At 46.3% G+C, this 20,455-nt stretch overlaps 1 protein-coding gene across 2 annotated transcripts; it reads left to right on the forward strand.

Moving 5' to 3' along the window:
• Positions 1-600: 600 nt before the first annotated feature.
• LOC135991496 (cystine/glutamate transporter-like) lies at positions 601-18,489 on the forward strand. 2 transcript variants are annotated; one of them, XM_065640187.1, is made up of 13 exons: positions 601-845; positions 923-1,191; positions 4,662-4,788; positions 5,511-5,626; positions 6,259-6,384; positions 8,794-8,893; positions 8,979-9,023; positions 9,211-9,334; positions 9,649-9,752; positions 11,563-11,659; positions 12,216-12,365; positions 16,072-16,246; positions 17,158-18,489. In XM_065640187.1, exons 2-13 carry the CDS (start codon positions 996-998, stop codon positions 17,220-17,222), a joined length of 1,425 nt encoding a protein of 474 aa, XP_065496259.1. In that variant the 5' UTR covers positions 601-845; positions 923-995; the 3' UTR covers positions 17,223-18,489. The 2 variants fall into 2 exon arrangements, with proteins under 2 accessions (XP_065496259.1, XP_065496267.1); XM_065640195.1 differs by having other exon boundaries at positions 12,278-12,365; positions 17,158-17,238.
• Positions 18,490-20,455: the final 1,966 nt, after the last annotated feature.

The raw sequence follows: 20,455 nt of genomic DNA on the forward strand, positions 1-20,455 counted from the left end.
AATAACTGATGTGAATTTGTCTTACCTGCCTAGGCAGAAGGTGAGTTTCTTTGTGAAGTTGCCAGCCTGGGACTGAGAGACTGGGGAGACAAGACAGTGAATTAGGAGGTTACTGTGGTGTGACAGAACAGGATCTAGATCAACTCGTGTGGCCCCTGGAGTGTCTGAAGTTCCCTCTTTTTAAAGAAAAACTCTCCACTCCTGCTGTTATTATTGAGAAAGTTTTTATATTAATAGAAGAAACGATATGTCTGATATTAATGACTATTCTCGGTCTTGCAATTGTAAGCAGTACTTATTCCGGACTCTTCAGTACTCTGACAGAAAAAAGGCTTGACAGTATATTAAAAAAAAACCACTGATAAAATGAAGCCCTAGTGAGAAAATCACGGTTTGTTTGTTCTGCAAGGATGGATGGGAAGCTAAAAATGCTTAAATCTGTACCCCAGCTAACACAGCTCTTTGCTTCTCAAAAAACCCCAACCAAACACAAACAAAACCAACAAAAAACACCTCAGAGGTCCTCAAGTTCTTGATAATTAGCTTTTCAACTTGAAATCTGCTTTCTGCCAGCATGCTGATATCAATGTTCCCACAAATTAGGTCCCATTAAATTACCCTAACCTGGCCAGTTCCAGTCTGGGCATCAAAGTTGAACTTGGAAATCATATCCTGAATTGTGGCACACAACTTGCAACAGCCTGTGGTCCTTGGCAGAAGATGTAGAACACACTGAGCAGTGACTCTCCGGAGCTGTGCGGACGTGAGAGATGATGCTGAGCGTGTTACAGGCATCTGTGGTTTGGTTGGTGCATCCAGCAGCTTGAGGAGAACAGACTCAACAGGTCCGGACAGGTTTCTGTGAATAGTCTTGTCCTGAAAAGAAGATCCCCAAATCCCTAACTCTTTCCTCGTCTTACAGGTGAGCCCTTGAGGACACTTGGGAGATTGCAGCTCCTGAAAGCAAGAGTTTCCCCTGGGATTAGAAGAAAAACATGGGGAAAGACAAGAAAAAAGAGGAGGCCGTCTTTCTGAGGAAAAAGATAACTTTGCTGAGGGCTTTCTCACTCCTCATCGGCAGCATGGTGGGCAGCGGCATCTTTATCTCCCCAAAAGGAGTACTGAAAAACTCCGGCAGCGTGGGTTTCTCCCTGGTTGTCTGGTTTGCCTGTGGACTCCTCTCAATGTTTGGTGAGTGGTGAGCTTTGTCAGCCTTTGCTCAAGCACCCGGGAGGTGAGAGAAACCTACACATTTTTATATATAAAAAGTCAGGAGCCGAATAGACCAAAATTTCTCTGTTCCTACTGTAACAGAAACAAAGATTTAACAAGCCTGGGAAGGTCACCACAGGTCTTTAGTTCAAATTATCCCTCCGTGTTGACTGAGAAAATCCCAGCACTTATGATCTGTGAATATGAAATCATGTGTGAGTCCGGGGCAGAGGAGTGACAATGACTGCAGATGGAGATAGCACAGTTTCTGCTGAGAAAGCTGGGAGAAAGTGGGGGGATTCACTCTATGTGGTGGAAGAGAGATGTAGGCATCTAAAAGGCACTTGTGAGTACGAGGGCTACGCGATGCTTTCCATAGGCACGTTGAAAAGAGCAAGAAGTGACAGTCGTAAGGTGCCATAAGGTATCCCATTTCCATCGGTGAGGATGGAGAAGCACCGGAGCAGACTGCCTGGGGAGCTGCAGGGTATCCCCCAGGCAGGGGTGGGAGGGTGGGTGTCTGTCAGGAATGGTTTGGGTATGTCTGATGCTGCCTTGGAGCAAGGAGACGGAGCAGATCAGTTCAGCTCTGCGTTCTGTGCGTTACCCTTGGCTCAGTTTCTGGAATTTAATACCAGCCTTTTCTCACAAAGGGTTGGCTTTCTGATGATGGTTTCATTCTGGTTCTTCTGAAATAATGCAGCTCTTAAAGTTACAATGGATGAAATGTGTGGCTTTTAGTTTCCTTCTATCATGGTTTGATTGTGGGGTGACAATAAAACCACGGCAGATGTATTGTTAACCCTCTCTCCCCCCTCTTCCCCCTTCAGCCCCTCCCTCTCCCCCCTTCTTACTAAGGACAGGTGATTGGGAGGGAAAGAAGGACAGAGAGAAGAGAGTTGGAAAAATTAAAAATGTTTTACTAATGCTACCAATAAAAATAGAGAAAATAATACAAAATATACAAAACCAATCTTGAAAGTCCCGGCAACTGCTCCGGCAGGTGTAGGGCCGGCACCCGAAGTCCTGGACTGGACTCTCCAGCCAACCGGAGCTGGATTCAGTCTGTCACTTGGCCTCAGTTCGCAGGGACGACTCGCAAGGTCCTCTCCCAATGTCGGCCATAAGGAAAAAGGGACAAGATCCTCGTGATCCCCCACTTTTATATGAAGTATGACGTGAATGGGATGGAATACTTTAGTTGGTCAATTTTCAGTTCACCTCCTGCTTGCACATCTCGCGGGATGCATCATTATCAATGACCTTGCATTCCATTGCTATGTCTACCAAAACATGTACCTGACTTTCAGGAAAACTGCAGTTAGCAAGAAGACTTTAGCTGACAGGGAAATTCACTAAAAGAGAATCTTGTTTTTTAACAAAACCAGGACACCTCCATAAACCATATAAAAGCACCATCTCAGAAATGCTCTGAAGGTGCTGTCAGGAGAACTGAAGATCGCTCAACTCTGGGGAGAAATCTGGTGTTTATTTCAGTGGGTGACTTTAAAATTCTTCTTCTATCATAACTTAGGAAAAAAGAAAAAAAGGCAAGAAAGGAGAGATACTCCATGTGGGAATAAAAGACCTTGGCACTGTGACGCACACATGCAAATTTAGAAATCATAAAATTCAGTTGTTAATATGGCAACAATTGTGGTTCTTGCACTTAGCATACGTGTACCAATATTTCACGTTTTTGCATATGCTGTTAAGTGCAGGTCTCCTTTACCATACATGTGGGATGCAGCCTGTGTGTGGTTGTTTGGTGGATGATATACTTTTGCTTAAAGAAAATCTTAAAACATAATGTGAGCACAGTGTTGCTTTTAACTGAGCAGAGCAATAAATGATAACGTGTGTGCTGGTCACGTAGACCAAGTTCTGCACTTGGAAATGTTTCTCTCTTTGTTACATCCTTTGACAGACTGTTCTGGAAGGGCCTTGGGAGACTCTTTATCAAGTTATTGGATTTTGTAGCCAGATTTGTTGGTTTGTTCTTTCATTTTTTCAGCCTGATGACCTCCCTTGATCATTTCCCTGAAACTTTTTTTGCAGTACATTAAAAAGGCCCGCTTTCTTCTGTGCTTTTTTTTTTTCCCCGTATGGCATTTATATGAGTCCCATGGTATGAGTCCAGCAGAGCACCTAAACGCACACTTGAAGCACGTCAAGAGGCCCACCAGGATAAACGAGAGGAGGTGTCTGCCTATGTGCAAGAGTTAAAACAGCGATTCTGCACAAATCTGCCAACAGAGAAGGGGGAAAATTTGGGTCCTCACCATCAGCATGACTCAAACATGGCACAATCGCCCTGGGACTTGGAGATGGGGCTGTACCCATGGCTGGCCTCCTCTGTGCTGTCTCTGTGTGACTGCCCGAGCTGGGCAAAGAAGTAAACAGCACAGCTAGAGATGGTCTCACCGCACAGGGCTGCATCCCAACAGTGCCCAGCCCTGTTTCAGGAAGCATCGGGCACAACAGAGCGCTTTATGATCCCTTTTGGTGAACAAAGGATGCTTAACCTAGCAAGTGGATCCAGTGTAGGCAGGGCTTAAGGTGCGTACTCAGACACATTCAAGTGTCATGATGAATTGCTCTATAGAGAAAACACAGATGGGATTTTTTTGGCAGAGGCACAAAGGTTTCTATCCATTTGCCTGAAAGTTTTAGGCTGTCTTCTCCAGCACATCTCTCCCAGGGCTTCTTGCTGTGCCCCAGCGCAGGGGCAGGGAGGTGCAGATCTGCCTGTGAAGGCAGGAGCGGGCAGCCCCTGGTTCTGTTGGTACATTAACACATGAGAAGAGACCGACTGAGCCTTTCGCATGGACAATTCCCTTGCTCTGCACCATCAGGGCTGTGTTTTCCTCTGGTGGCAGGTCTTCCCTCTCAGAGGAGATGCTCTTCCAGGTCCTCTGTCCGGTGTCTTCGAATGAAGGAAGAGATTTATGTGAAAGCACAAGACAAGGCCACAGGAACGTGGTCTGTGATCAAAAACGTGATTGAAACTACACGCTCGGCCTCGGCCTGTTGGCTGAGCTGCTGTAACCGCCCCATAAGCGCCATTTCACTGGCGCCATTTCGCTTCTCACTTACTGTGAGAGGCAAGAACCCGAGCCTCCAGGATGCTTTTCAAAGGAAACCTCTTGTAGCTTAGTGTGACTTTTCTATCACACGCCTTTCAACGTAACTTCCCTGGGAAAGTTGTATCATTAAACCAGAAAATGGAGAATTTCTTTCCTTCTGAGAGAAAAGTCAATTACTTCAAGACTTACTTCAAAACACGGTAGCACACAAAAATTGGGAAGAGCGAGTGTGCTAAACCCCTTTTTCTCCCTCTAATTCACTACTTACTTTAAACAGATTAATTCAATCCTTTAATAATCACACAGGAAAGAGAAAATCCATGGGATTATTTACTCAGTGTGTTTCTACCTGAACTTTTCCAGGTGCCTTGAGTTATGCAGAGCTTGGAACAAGAATCACCAAGTCTGGAGGACACTATATCTACATTTTGGAGACACTAGGGCCTCTGCCAAGTTTCTTATTCCTGTGGGCAGAGTTTTTTGCTATCAGGTAAGAGATTTTGTTTGTGTGCCTTTTGCTGGATACTGTGACAATTTAAAAACCCAAAAGTTATGGTGCCACGTAACAGTCCAGGCAATTAGTAAAGGAAAGCATAGAAACAATCTGAACAACTTTTGAAGATTTTCAGTGATAAAAGGAAGAAGGCCTAATGAGTAAATAGTTACACATGTTCAATGTGGTCCGTGCCTGAAGAATATCTACCTTCTCCCCTGGCAGCCGGTGTCCTCCAAGAGCCACGGTGTTTTTCAGAGACTGACAATAAATGCCAGATTTATTTCAGATCTTCTCTTTTCATTGTGAAACTTTTTCAGATTCTCTTGTGGAGACAACTTTCTGGCTTAGCCATGAGATAAATAATATTTTAGAAAACTGCAAATTACTTCTTTTTCAACTTTAAAGTCCTTCCCTCTCAATAACCTGTGTCCTTCATGTAAACTGAGATGAAGCAGAGACATGCAAACCACACTGCATTGCTCAGTATGATTAATCTCAACTGAGTTGGGAACTAATCTTTTTACAGCATGTGGTGTTTAACCCATTTACTGAGAAAAACCTCTGAAAAAGACTCTGTGGGAAGTCACCACCTGCACAGGAGAGAAGGATTAAGCTGGACGGGGAAATTTCCCCCCCTCCCGAGTTTTGTGCAGTTTTACATCATGACATTTTTTGGCCATCCCCAGACTACAGTTTGTGCTTGGTTTTCCCCCCAGACCCGCCAACAGCGCTGTGGTTTCTTTGGCATTTGGACGCTACATGCTGGAGCCATTTTTTGCCCCCTGTGCAGCCCCCGTCCCTGCTGTGAAGCTCGTGTCCCTCCTGGGGTACTGTAAGTACTGACTTTTGTGGGACTGCCGATCTCCAAGCCTCCCTGCCCTGGACCAGGGACGCCTATGGGGTGTTATCTTCTGGGATAACTATGGGATCGGGGCCCCAGCCTACCTCCTTGGCCACCCAAAACTTCCTAATCCAAGGGTTTGGTTTGAGGACCAGCAGGAACCCTATGTTGGGGGGTTTGTGCCAAGTATCAGGGTAGAAATTCTTCATGTATAACTGTGCAAATGACACCTAGTTTGAGGGTGTAAGGGTCAAGATTTTGGACTCCTCACCTGGTGCACCCAGCTCATGAAGCTGTCCTGCCTGCTCCAGGCCAGTGTGTACTGGCACAGGGACTGCTGTGAAGGAGGCTGCTGAGATGTCCCTGCAAACTCGAATCTTCCTTCCAGACAGGGGCATCACCTGACAGGACCCAGGGTCCTGGTTTCTCTTAGGAGCATAACTCGGCTCCCCCTTCAAACATTATGTGCTGGGCCACACCTGTGATGTTTTCTGACATCTCTCACCCTCTCTGTAAAGACACAGCCTTCTCCCCAAAGTCCCTAGAGCATGGAGCCCTGCTGTATTTTTTCCTGCGTGCGTCGGGCATGGGCTAGAGCTGTAACAGTGTGGTCTCCTCTCCAGACATGGTCCTCACCCTCAATTCGTGGAGCGTCACCTGGAGTGCCCGGCTGCAGACGGCTCTCTCCATCGTCAAACTCCTGGCGCTTGCGCTCATCATCGTGCCAGGGATGATGCTGCTGGCCCAGGGTAGGTGTGCTGCTGCGTGGCTGAGGGAGGGTGCTTGATATGCCTGCCTGTCATGATATTTATCGGTCCCTAGTGACAAGCGTGGCTCTCCTTTAGCTGACAGGATCTTTCTCTGCCTGTGTGCTGGATGTGAACAAGCTGGGAGCTGAGACTGGGGTAACTGGCATTAAAGATGCGTCATTGCACCGGAGCTGATGAACCTGGCTCAGCTGTACTTTCTCCAAAACTGAGTCTCCTCTCAGCGGCTGAGGCTGTGTGAGCCTGTCCAGGGTCGTGCAGGCACCTTTCTCTGTGGACAGTCTTTCTTTGGTGTCAGACTTGCCTGTTTTCAGCGTGGCTCAAAATCCTCCCGAAGCAGCACAAATTCAATGGACATAGGGGATGTGTGGCAGCATTCAGTGCTGACCAGAGCCAGTCACAGCTGTGTAATGAGTTATCAGCCCTCAGCTGAGCCCTGGTGTCTCTAACCTTTCTGTGGCTAGTGTTTTTTTTACCTCCTAATTGAGATGCACATTAAATTAATAAACTTAAAACGGACTTGCGCAGGATTGCATACTCACATCCAGAGTGGGGGGAAAAAAACCCTACCAGTAGTATCTTCTGGGAATGATACATGAATGTTGGCTTTAATCCAGGGCTCAGTTTATAGAAAAGCACAAGGCATTCCCACTCGAGGGATGAAGCCTGTTTCCTCTTCATGCTATTGCCTTCCTCTGCGAAGCAAACAACACAGGCAGTAGGCTCCTCGATCTGGTTTCTTTCTGATGTCTGGAGCTGGCTCCTTTGAACATGCAAAGATCCCCTCAGGCTGCCAGCACTCTGAGCTGAAGGTCTGCCCTGCAGCTAGAAATCCCGAGCCATTATTGTTAGGAATGCCTTAAAATGACAATCTGGAGCCCCGGCACCCATCCTCCAGTGAGGAAGATAAGTGCTGGTGACATCTGGAGGGAGAATTCACCAGGAGACACCCATATGACAGGTTGTATTTAATGTGACTCATGGGGGACTGTAAATCACTCATTAATGTATTGCAGACAATAAATCCTTTATGCACCATCACTTATCAGCAATCATTTTAGAACATAAAAAGACTACCCTGAGAGGCCCACTCCTGTATTTTGGTTTAGTTTTCTTCAAATCTATTTTTTTTTTTACCTGGTTTTTTTTTTGTGTGTGTGCGCGCTTACAAATCAGGCTTGTGCTTTTAGACCAGTATGCCTGATTCCCTTGCCTTGTTCTACTATTTTTGGTTACACTCTTGTCCTTTCCTCTGCCATTTTCTTGCCTTTGGCTCTGGTTTGTTTTAGAGACTTGCTGGACCAGTTTTTCAAACACAAACGCCCAAATCTTGTCACAGAGCTCCTTGCAGAGGCACCTCCATAGAAGTGGCCTGGCTTTCTCCATGTGCTTTGTGCCATTTCACCCCTTTCCTGGCGAAGCCCAACTAGGTGAGCTCTGCACCTTTTAAAGAGTCTTTGGTGTGGAGAACTGAATATAGACATAGAAACCTAAACTTTGGGCCACCCAGATTTGAAAATGTTTGAAATACAGCTCCTTTTGACTGTGTTCCTTTATTATTCTTCCTTTGAATGAGAGGCGTTTAGGTGTTTCTCCTTCCCTTCCCTGTATCTTTTTGGAGTTTGACAAAATATGGTTCATATCCAAAAATCCTTTTTCTTTTTCTTTTTTTAATGGTATTTCAAGCAGAGAAGTTTTAGGAAAATTGGGTGAGCTGGTAAAATTAGATCTTTATGTGAGTCACCTCCAGTATTTTTTTAATTTTATGTGCTTTGCCCTCTGTGTCCTGGGGCAGGGCCGGCGGGTGGGGAGCGTTCCCCGAGCAGGGACCAGGCTGTCGGTCCCCTCTCCCTCCTCCGCCCTGGTTCCCATGCTCTGGCCAGCGTGGGGCTGGGGTCAGTGCTCCAGCAGTGGGATCGGGAGGGAGCGCGGCGAGAGCCGAATTAGCCGCCTCGCTGGCTGCACCACATCAAAGGGGAACGGGCTTCCAGCTGCTTATGGGGGCTGGTTGGAGGGAGAGGGAGGTCAACCCGGAGAATTAATTTTGGTCCTAAAGAAAGGATGGGACAACTTGAGTCCTCTCGTCTCTGTGATCTCCTATTCCCACAGCGGGCTCTGTCTGAAACAGAACCAGCCACCGACATTGCTCTTCCTGAAATATCTCCTGTACCTGCACAGAGGACAGATTGTTCTGTCACTGTTCATGAAGCAAACACATCAGCACAGCACTGCAAATTAAAGCAACGAAACAAATCCAACTACCTGGCTCCCAGGAAATCACAAACACTCTTCCCAGGTCTGGGCAAGAGGTACAAGGGGCATTATCCTGCGGGAAGGAAGCTTGTCTCTGACATTTCCCTGCTCTGTGTCCCTTGTTTCTCTCTTCTTCAGGCCACACTGAAAACTTCCAGGATGCTTTCAACAGACAGTCGCTGGTTTTGGATAAGCTGCCCCTGGCTTTTTATGCAGGCATGTTCGCATATTCAGGCTGGTAGGTGTGACGGGAGAGCACTTCATGGGCAGCAGACTGGTGTCGAAGACCTGGTTCAAACTTTCTGTCTCTTCCCACCATGCAGGTTTCAGGCCAGCTTTGTACGTGAAGAGTTGGTGAGACCTGAACGGTAAGGCGGGGAAGAAGTTGTCTTGGGTTGCCAGCCTCTGGGCTACCATGGCTTTCCCAAACACAGTACGGGAGGGAAAAAGTTTGTGGGTTCACCTAACCAACGCCAGCTGCAACCTGCAGTAATACTGTGCTTAAGAAGGGATAGCATCTTGTTCTTTGTGTGCCTCTCTTCCCCGCTCTTGTAGAAATATCCCCCTGGCTGTCATCGTGTCTGTGGTCACTGTAATCGTGGGGTACATGCTCACCAACGTCTCCTATTACACAGTCCTGGGAATGCAAGATGTTCTGGCTTCTCCTGCTGTGGCTGTGGTGAGTCATCACCCTTACTGTTATCTTTCTTTAGCGTGGTTGGCTCATACTGAAGGGGCGGTCATGGCAAGTATTTAGGAGACAGATTTCCTAATAAATGCTTTATTACTTTGTCATTTCTCTGGATTATTGGGCAACAGTAATTTCTTGTATTCTTGCCTAAAAGATAATGAAAAAGAACCTGCAGATGACAAAAGAAAAGGCAAGATTTATGAGTTATATTTTACTCCTTCACTGGAGGAAATATTCTTTTGAGTCTGATGTCATCTAGAGATCACCACGTGTTCCTAAAATCACACTTGCTTTTCCTCCAGAGCTTTGTGCAGCGAGCCTTCAAAAGCCTGATCTCAGTGGTCCCTGTCCTTGTTGCACTGTCCTGCTTTGGAACCATGAATGGAGGGATCTTCACGTTTTCAAGGTCACGTCCTTAAGAATTTATTACTCTTTTGGCTTACTGAGTCAGAGAGAAGCATCAGTGACCTGTGCAACTGCCTATCCGCACGATGGCATTTTAGCCACACTTGTGGGAAAAATAAGGCCTTTGATTCCCAGGATATCAACTACAGGACCATTCCTGTTGGCTGAGTCTACCCTTACTATTTCTGGCCAGGTCCAGATTTTGGTATCTAGGGCTGGTCACAAACAAAGATTTTTATCTTCCTCCCCTCCCCCGCCTTCAGTTTAAAGTAAAATGTCAATGTTTCTGGTGAACTAGAGGCTTTGTTGACATTGGCAGCTGCTCAGTGAGACCGAGTCTTCTTTCGCAGGGTTCACCCAGCTGCTCTGCTGCAGGGCACAGGGTGCCTCTGTTGTGAGGATCTCTGGCCAAAGGCAAACTCTCCCTTGAGGACTTTGCTTTGGGGTCAGTGAAATGTTGTTGGGAACAGGCTATTCCCAAAGCAATAGTTGAGGTTCAGCAAGTCTTGCTGTAGCAGTAAGAAAAGCTTTGTTTTGTGGAAAAATTATCTTGCCAGCTTCACTGGCTACTAGGCTGCATGTCCTTCTGGGACCCCTGAAATTGGAGAGGAGGGCAGAACTCGTGGAGAAGCACGTTCTGCTGGTCCCAAGGAGGCAAGTGAGCTCTCTGGAGCTGGTTCTGTTTCACAGCTTTGATTGCAAAAGGAAAAATCAGTTGATATGAAAGGGATGTTTCATAGCTCAAAAGCTAATGAATTATTTGATTCACTACCCTGAAGTCCTGTATTAAACAATGCATGGAGAATCCTCCCTGTTAGCTCCTCTAGATAGTGGCCTTCTTTGAGGATAAGAAGTCCCTGGACAGCACAAAGGTTCTACGTGTCCCCATCTCTCTTCTCTCCCCCATCCTGGCACCATTAACATAATCACTGCAGTAAGGCCATACAAACAGCCATGGAGCGTCCCTGGCTGCTGGCCAGCCACACCCCTGCAAAACCACAGAGACAGCAATAAAACCACTTTTACACTCATGCCCCAGCTGCTTTGGGCCCTGCTCCAGCCCAGCTGATGCTCTGGCATGGTTTGTTTGTGGATATTAAATTTATAAAATTGGACGCAATGCCTTCTCCCTAATTGCCCTTTCGTGAGTCAAAGGAGGGATGGAGGCAAGGAGCTCTCTGCTGTCATCTTGTAGCTGGTCTTTTGTGTAGCTGGCCCCTCGGCAGTAGGCCAAGCTACATTTTCCTACAGCTGGCCAGAGGATTGAAAATCCTCTATTATTTGAGGAAATTGCACTTTATTTTTAATAGATATTCATATATATATTTTCTATATATATATAAATATAGACATCAAGACTGACAATCCCCTTTCATGAACTCACCAGCCTCTCTTGTAAAGAACTGAAGTTTGTGACGCTCTCCACTTCCTACTAGAAAGATTAATTCCTTCTCTGATGTCAAGAAACTTTCTTGCTTCTGTTTCCAGCCTGATCTCATCCATGGTCACTTTGGACTTGCCCAAAGGTGTCTGCTAATGGGCCACCCAAGGGGATGCTGCTGATGGTCCTGTTGGTGGGCTCTGTGCTGCATTGCGCTCACTGGTCCTGGGAGAGCGATGGGAATGCAACATTGGGTTTTTCTTCCAAACGCCCACAAAAGTGTGGCTAAAGGCAGAACCATGGCTTTGAATAGCAGACCTGTGCCCAGGGGTGGGGAGCCTTGTGGCCTCAGGTCAGCGCAGTGACTCATCTTCTCATTTCTAATGTGGATGTGGGATGCTAACACATAGGGCTCCCTGTCTTTTCCTAGAACTCTGTTCGTGGCTTCCAGGGAAGGACAGTGGCCTCCGCTCTTCTCCATGATCCACATTCGAAGGCACACACCCCTTCCTGCTGTCATGTTAATGGTAAGGAGATGTGGCTGTGTGACATGCCCCATTCTTGCAGTCTTGGCTTTTTTTGCAGAACTTGGAGAAGCTGAGGTGTTTTAAAGGGTGTTTGGATACTAAGCCAGCCTCTGAAAAATAAAGAAGGTGCAATGTTGGAAATGGCTGCAAAGCATTAAGTCCGCGTGGGCGAGCAGTGGTATCCAAACTTACTGCCTCCAAGTCCCTGCCCTATAGCCTTGGAAACCTTTTCAAAAGTATTGTTCCTACCATCTGCCACAGTTGCTGCTTGGTATTGTTCTGTGAAAACATTTTTGCCAGGCTTTGGCTATTTGGAAAACCAAAATTCCAAGGTGTGGTGGAAACACAGGGAACAAGCATTTGTGGAGGTGCATTTTTTTTTGTGGGGGCGGGGAGTAAAATTTTGTAAAGTACCGGGTGACCTCTGAAATGCTGGGGCTGTGAAGTAGCTGTCTGTGATTGCAGGGGGGCTGGAGGAGGTGACCCGTATTACCCTTTCTAGTCTGGGGACAATAGTAAAGCTTTAACGATTGTATTTCATCTTCACAATGCTCAGTTCCCTTTGGTTACTGCCATGGTGTGTATCGGAGATATCTACCATCTAATGAACTTCTTCAGCTTTTCCCGATGGCTCTTCATAGGATTAGCCACCCTTGGGCTCATTGTCCATCGTCACCGCCACCCGGAGCTGCACAGCCCGTTCAAGGTAATGCATGGCCTGTATCTAACAGCCAGGAGTGCACAGGTTTGTCATTTCTCTCTCCTATTTGTGAAGAATTAGAGCATTTCATGGCCATGGTTTGCCTCTAGGCTCTAATGGGGTCTCCATCCCTATTGCTTGGTAAGGCATGTAGGTAGCTCCTGAGGTTGGTTGATGTGTCAAATCCCATAAAACCAGTTCTACCTGGTGTCACCAGTTGCAGCTGTAAGATGGCAGCCTGCTCTGGGGGACAAGTTTCAGGCTGGGAACAGTGAGATGTGCAGAAGGCAGTTCTCACACTCATTTCCTTTGGGTTGCAAGGTGGACCCTTGCCTGGATGTTATTTCAATGGTAGGTAGGTCTCAGCTCTAACTGAGAAGCAGAAGGGCAACAGGCTTGGGAGGAAAGAGTATGGCTGGAGGGATCCTGGGAGCAAATCTGACTTAAGGGGAATAATCTGCTGGCACAAAAATGTTGTGTAATGTAAAGCAGCTTGTGTGCAACTATTGCTGCTGCAGGCCCTGAGGATGTGCACAGTGTGTGCACATGTACCACAAAGTGTTTTGTTCAGCAGCCAGCTGACAACAGCGAATGGCCAGAGCAGTGTGTGGCCCTGTAGAGAAGGACCTTCCTTCTTGCTCCAGGGAGAGAGAGGAGAGCAGCTTTGTGAGCCTCCAGCCGTGCATGACCTCTGTGGGCTGCCCTTTCTACTAAAGGCTCACGTGTCTGGTGGGGTTTGAGGAGCTGCCTGACACATAGAATCATTTTGGTTGGAAAAGACATTTAAGATCATCAAATCCAACTGTTAACCTAGCACTGCCATGTCCACCTCCAAACCATGTCCCTAAGAACCTCATCTACATGTCTTTGAAACACCTCCAGGGATGGCGACTCCACCACTTCCCTGGGCAGCCTGTTCCAGTGCCTGACAACCCTTTCTGTGAAGAAGGTCCAGACTTCTCCCATGGTGATTTCCAACCAGTGCTGCTGATGCATCTATTGTTTTGCTGGTTGCTGGTGTGCTGAGTTTGGAGGAGAGTGCAGGATTTACTGTGCAGGCACTGCCCTGTGTATGCACCTGCAAAGCTCCAGCGCATTCAAACCAGTGGCCACAAGCAGTGAGAGGCATTAAAAGGGGGCAAAAGGAAGGACAGAAGCAAAGGGATTCAATTTCCCCTCCTCAAGGGGAAGCTGGAGGATGCCCTTCCCTCGCCTCCAGCTGGACTTCTCCAGTGGCCCTTCTCTTGCTGCTGGGTGCTGGGGACCAGCCGGTCCCCTTGTGTCGATGGGGGAAGCTGGAGTTGGTGCTGGAGCAGCTTTCCTGCACTCGAGGCACCTTTCCCACTCCTGGATAATGTGAAGAAGGTGTTTGGCTGGGGCAGTGCTTGAGGCATACACGGTTTGTTCCTGTCTCTGGTCCCACCTGCACGGTGCCTCCATCTAGCTGCTGGGGAGGACAGGAGACCTCTGAGGCCACAGGCACCAGGCAGCTGATGGGCGAGAAGCTCAGGGGACAGAATCCCTTCCTGGGGCTCCCAGTGCTCCTCCCTGAGCCGTGTGAGGTCTGACGTGTCGCTTGGGGTAGTTCTTCTTCTTGGTCTTTGCTGGAGACAGCATGTTTAGCAGAGCCCTTGAAGCTTCCCAGTTTGTTGGTTGGCTGCACTCGTGTACTCACCCAGAACAATGTTTTAAATGAGTTTTGCCTTTTGCTTTTAAACCAAGCTTCTTGGGGGGAAGTTTATTAGCGCATAGCACTGGTGATGTTTTCGGCTGCTGAGATTTTTGCCTAATTTTGGTTCAGATTTAGGCTTTTAGGTTCCTAAAGGCAGATTAAGTGACGCAGGGAAATGCTGGGCTTTCGTTCAGTTTGGCTGATATTTTTCTCCTCTCTTCCTAGTTTTATAGCCAGTTCAAAGCCAGAGCGCAGTTCCCTGCAAGAGGAAAGGGCTGCGCGCAGGTGGTGTGGGCATGTGCTGCACTCTAGTGGCCAGAGAGAGGTGGTCGTCTGCCACCAGCTTACGGAGAACAGCTCAAAAAATAGACGTGATTGTGCGGGTACTTCTTCTACCCTGCAGCATTTTGAGTTAAAAATAGTAAAAAAACCCACTGGAAAGAGGAGGAAGCAGGCCTCTCGCACACATGAATCTGTGCATATAGGAGAGGCTGGCAGGGGATGCTCTGGCTGGAAGGACAGCAGACCACCTAAGTCTGGTGGCTGGATGGCTACTGTCGCTGGAGCAACTGATCTCTTCCACCTTGCACAATCAGCATCCAAAAGATGATCTCTGTTACCAGAAAAGAGATCATGACTCTTGGTGAGACCAGCAGCTCCTTCATTCTATCAGCTGTGGTGAAGAGAAACTTGGCTGAGGTTGGATCCAAAGACTTGAGGGAAGGTTTCACAGTTTTATTTTCTATTGCAGTCTTCAGATTTCGTTTCTAAATAACCCAGATAAATTGGCTGACCCAACAGGATAAGGCTGTGGAGCTGACTACCTCTTTGGCCTTTCATCAGGGTGTGACCATGAGCCAGCATTGTGCCCTTGTGGCCAAGAAGGCCAATGGCATCCTGGGGTGTATTAGAAGTGGGGTGGTTAGTAGGTCGAGAGAGGTTCTCCTTCCCCTCTACTCTGCCCTGGTGAGACCGCATCTGGAATATTGTGTCCAGTTCTGGGCCCCTCAGTTCAAGAAGGACAGGGAACTGCTGGAGAGAGTCCAGCGCAGGGCCACAAAGATGATGAAGGGAGTGGAGCATCTCCCTTATGAGGAAAGGCTGAGGGAGCTGGGTCTCTTTGGCTTGGAGAAGAGGAGACTGAGGGGTGACCTCATCAATGTTTATAAATATATAAAGGGTGGGTGTCACGAGGATGGAGCCAGGCTCTTCTCGGTGACAACCAACAGTAAGACAAGGGGTAATGGGTTCAAGCTGGAACACAAGAGGTTCCACTTAAATTTGAGAAGAAACTTCTTCACAGTGAGGGTGACGGAACACTGGAACAGGCTGCCCAGGGGGGTTGTGGAGTCGTCTTCTCTGGAGATATTCAAAACCTGCCTGGACGCCTTCCTGTGTAACCTCACCTAAGTGTTCCTGCTCTGGCAGGCAGATTGGACTAGATGATCTTTTGAGGTCCCTTCCAATCCCTAACATTCTGTGATTCTGTGATTCTGTGTTGTTGAAACTCATGGTCTTGATGGAGGTGCTATGAAGATAGGGAGTCTGGTTTATCCTATTTCGGCCACTATAAGTCTCAGGCAAGCTGGAGGCAGGTCAAAATGAGTCACAAGTGTTACAACCAAAGAATAGGTTTTATTCAAAATGCTGCTTCTACTCTTGACTTCAGGTTTTCCACCAGTGGTTGCCATAGGTGGCAAATAGAAACCTGTGCATGTGCATGCACTGGAGCAGTACATTAAGGGAGCAGTGAGGTATAGGTGACTTGTCCCCCCGCTTGGTTTCCAGTTGTGAGGTGATGCTTATATTAGGAGTGAGGTGCGCAGCTCATAGGGCACACTGGGGTCCGAGGGTGGAATGAGTCAGTTTTTGTTCTGTGCATCTTTCTCGTTCACAATTGACTGTACAGAAATAGTGTGTAGGACATCTCTATGATTTTTCTCATGTTCTTTAAGATGGAGAAGTGAATATGGTGTGCGCTGGTGTGTATGGAGGCTGATTTGCGACACTCATCAGTTCTGTCTGTGTTCTTTCCTCCAGGTTCCGCTGTTCGTTCCTGTCTCTTTTACCATCATCTGCCTCTTCACGGTGGCAATGTCCTTCTACTCAGACCCAGTCAACATCACCATTGGATGCGCTGTGGTTTTAAGCGGTTTTCCAGTCTACTACCTCGTAATCCGTAGGCAAATGTCAAATCGTTGCCATAGCTCGTTTTGTAAGTATGCATGTGAGTTTCAGTCTTCTGGACCTGAACACGCTCAGGGGTGGGGATGTTGGTTTGTTCCCAGGGCTCATCTCTAATGCAACTTGCTCCATGAGCAAGAGACCTCATGAAACCTAAACCACAACCTCACCACCCCTTCAGTGGCTTTCCCAAGACACAGCCTCCACAGCTGGAGAGACGCAGGGTAGGCTGTGGTGCAGATGGCTGGCAGACACACACGGGTTGCCTCTGCCTGGCTTGTGAATGTCCTGATAAACCAGCCTGATGCTCTGTTTTAAAAAAGACAGGGCTGGGGCCCACCAGTGTAGGGAACAGAGAGGTTTGTTTTCACATCCCAGCCCTGGTTTCTACTAAACTTTTATCATATCCATGGGATCACCACCTCTCAGCTAAGTTTGGCTAACACTGAGCAACAAGATCAAGAGTTAGGATGGAGAGGGACTGGCAGGCAGTCATGATAACCTTGTGCACAAATGTACTTGCTGAAAGGCTGGAGAGGGGACTGGTAGGAAAGCCTGAGGGCCCTCTCTTTGGTGAAGAGGCCAGGATGGTTTTGGGCACAGATGTGGGTCTGTAGATGAAATACATCTCCACTTCATGCAATGTCTAGCACAGATTTCCTTTGGGTGTAGCCCTGGCGGTACAATGATATACTCAGAAACAAGAGCACAGTTTTGAGTTTGATTTATGGTTGTAGTTATGAATCTTGTTTTCTTTTGATTTGATGTTGGACTGAGGTGTATCAGTAACCAGTGAACAGAAGAAACATACAGGAAGAAAGGAAGCAGATACAGTGATTTGCTAACGTAAAGTGCTCCAGCCATTAGTGCCAATGCTTTGATTTTCAGCCATATTTCAAGATTTCATCCGGACTGAACTTTCCTTTTTTTCCCCCCTTCCAGATTATATTACACACAAACTACAGTTACTCCTGGAAGTAGTCCAACAAGAAATCAAGACTTACTGAGAAAACCATCAGAACTCACAGGAGAAGATAAAATCTACTTACTCTGTTTCTGATACCTTTGATCCTACCAAAAGCAGGCCATGATCTTATTCTTTTAATCACTGCAAATGAGGATGAGCCCGAGCCAAAACTTTGCTGCAAGTGTTCCTAAGCTTGCCGGTCGGGATGAACGTTTTACATCTGTTTCTGACCTTTTCTTTTTTAGCAGAACAATCTAGTTATCTGAAATGAGCTTGCTTTGCCTGCAGAGTGCCTTCAAAACCAAGATCCTGATTTTGCAGCCTAGCCCAGTCCTCAGTACAATAGTGTGTGTGTATAGACACATGCACACAATTTTTTAATTTCCTAACTTGGCAAATAGAGTAAGGGAGCATGTCGCAGAACTTAGAGTCCAATACATGGAAGCCAAACGCAGGTTTTAAACTGAAGCACTGTAGTAGCCATGCTGTGGACAATCATTATGAAGCTAAATGGTTCGGGAGAGCAAATTAGAAATAAGGTAGATGAATTGGAAAGGAGGAGGCAGGGGGATAAAACTTCATTTATCAGAAAGTGCAGATTCAGGTTAATGAGAAGATATTTGAAAACCCTTTGAAATTCAAATATTATCAAAGTCAGAATGTTTTGCTTTGATTGTTGTAAAAGGAGAATAAGTTTATTTTGCTTTGAAATAATGTTTCAATTTTGCATTTTATTTTTCTGAAATGACATTACAAAATACACAAACACATTTAAAAATCAGCTAAATATCAATAAGAAGTGACAAAATGGATCCTGGTCCATCCCCCAATTGCCTTACACAATACTACCAGTGAAGCTGAATATTCAGATTTTGGCCCAACCCCAGTGAAATACAATTTCTCCTTTAGTTAGACAAGACCGCTGATGAGACTTGGGCAGATTCCTGAATAAATGCATCTTTTGGTGCTGTAAGAAGACAAGAAAGATTTAATGTCAAAGCTTTAACTTTAAATCCATGGTCAAATGACTTGCTGAATCAATACATAAATGCTAATTTGAACTATTGACATAAGAAATGTTTCCGTTATTAGATTACTTTGGTTTACATTATTAATGTGGCAATGTTATGTCCAGATTAAACTGCAGTTAGCTATTTCCAATCACTTAATTGTTAATCTTTTCCTAAAAGATGAGAAGTAATACGCTGAGACTCCTCTAATGACCGCTGGAGAGAGGAAGAGCAGGACGTGGAGCATTTTTAATCTTTTGTATCAAGCATTTATGTACTTAAAGTAAAGCCAAAGTACCATTTACAAGCCCAATGTAATCTACCAAAACTTGTAAAATTCACCATCGAGACTTAGAAATAAATAAGTTGTTGAGGTTCTTTTTTTTTTTTTTCCAAAACAATTGAGAATTATTATTCTTGTTGTGTCTGCTTCCCTTTCTTGTACTAAATTAAGCTAGGAGAGTAGCAGCGTGGTTGCAGGGCTCCTTTCCCCCCTCCTCTCCCACGGTTTAATTTACAAGCTGCTGGATATTGTCCAACAGGAAATCCGGTCTTACTGGGAAAACCATCACAAACTATCAGAAAAGGTACTGGCTTTAAGTCATAGTGTGTTTTGAAGTGAGATCTGGAAATGACAGAATCACAGAATAGTTTTGGTTGGAAGGGACCTTCAAAGCTCATGTAGTCCAACCCCCTGCCATGAGCAGGGACATCTTCAACTAGATCAGGTTGCTCAGAGCCCCATCCAGCTCAGCCTTGAATGTCTCCAGGGATGGGGCATCGACCACCTCTCTGGGCAATGTTTCCAGGCTCCCAGGCAGGGGTCGGTCCCCCCTCACGCTGGGCTTTGCTGAAGCTGAACCCCTTGGCACATCCTCCCGCGGCCGGGCCCTGGTGTGGGAACCAACGTGTGGAAGACCTTGCAGAACCAGGTGAGCCCCATCGCTCCAATCTAGCCTGAGTCCACTCCCTTAGGTGCTGGTTTGGGGGATTTTTTGCACATCTTGAAGGAGTTGCCGTGCTGCGGGACCTCCGTGAGCACAGTGTGCCCACGCTGCAGCATCAGCACTCACATCAAATCTCGGAGTGGTCTGGCATGGCAAGAGAGCTGCTGTGTGTCTGCAGACAGACACAAAGAAAGAATGAAATGTCACTTTTTTTTTTTTTTTTTTTGTCTGTTTCCTCCGAAGAGAAAAAGGGAACAAGAATTTAAATTCCTGGGCGGGGGGCAAGGAGGGAAGTAATTCTACCTGCTGGACCACGGTTTCTTTATACATGATAAATCATTTGACACATGCAGGGAAACAACACTTCGATGCCTTTGCTGACTGTGCAGGAAAATGATCTTCTGGGGCTATATATAGGATGTCCGCTCAAACACCTGTCGGATACTAGAAATGCAGACAGATACAGTACCGCCGTTACGCTGACAATAAAAATCAGAGGTTCAACAGCTCCAAAAGTGATGTTGCAATTAAAAGTGACAAAAATAAAAAAATACGATGTTCAGAAGGTATTGGTTTACAGTGAGCTCAAGTTTCCAGTTTGCAGTCAGTTGTTTGTTTTCAGAGAGGATGTTATGCCGCTCCCAGAAAAGCCATGCAAACATTTTCTACCAAATCAGAATATGTTTTCCTAGAGCTGATATTTTACGCCTACTGAAGCTCTTGGCTTCAGTTCAGAAGGGTATTTTACTAGAGAACTCACATATGCAGAAGGGAACCTGCAGGACTTGATCCTATAAATCTCATCAGTCAAAGGGAAGCATAAAAGTTGCACAACTGTGAAGCTGACAGCCAGATACTATATGAGAGGTCAAAAGCCAGTCTAAAAAGGCCAGATGGGGAAGAAATGAAGTTCAACTTCATAACCCTTTTTTTTTTTTTTTTTTTTTAAATATACCGTGTCTATAAAATGCACTCAGAGTGCACCCTTTCCAGAAACTGAAACAGAGATTTATGTGTTCTGGCCACTACTGATCTGGTCTGACTAGATCATCAGGAAATAAAAATACTCTGGGCAATTCAATGAAACATAATTTGTGTACCAAAAAAAAAAAAGAAAAAAATGTTTACATCTAAACAAGTTTATGTAGTTAGTACTACTTGACTTGTTGTTAAGCTTTGTGTTTCAGAGCTCTGCGGGAAAATGCTGTCAGCCTTTTAGACTGAAAGGCCAGACTGGAAACCTCCTGACCCTTCTCCAATTTCCACAGGAAAAAACAGAGTGAAGGCTCAGACTTCAAGGTAAAGGAATACGAATG

The sequence above is a fragment of the Caloenas nicobarica genome, chromosome 1 (genome assembly GCF_036013445.1).
Source record: "Caloenas nicobarica isolate bCalNic1 chromosome 1, bCalNic1.hap1, whole genome shotgun sequence".
NCBI lineage: Eukaryota > Metazoa > Chordata > Aves > Columbiformes > Columbidae > Caloenas > Caloenas nicobarica.

Coding starts and splice junctions, on each gene's coding strand:
- LOC135991496 (XM_065640187.1), top strand. CDS start 996: ATGGGGAAAGACAAGAAAAAAGAGGAGGCCGTCTTTCTGAGGAAAAAG. Junction 9,024..9,210: donor GAGTTGGTGAGACCTGAACG/GTAAGGCGGGGA, acceptor CCGCTCTTGTAG/AAATATCCCCCTGGCTGTCA. Junction 12,366..16,071: donor AGCTGCACAGCCCGTTCAAG/GTAATGCATGGC, acceptor TCTTTCCTCCAG/GTTCCGCTGTTCGTTCCTGT.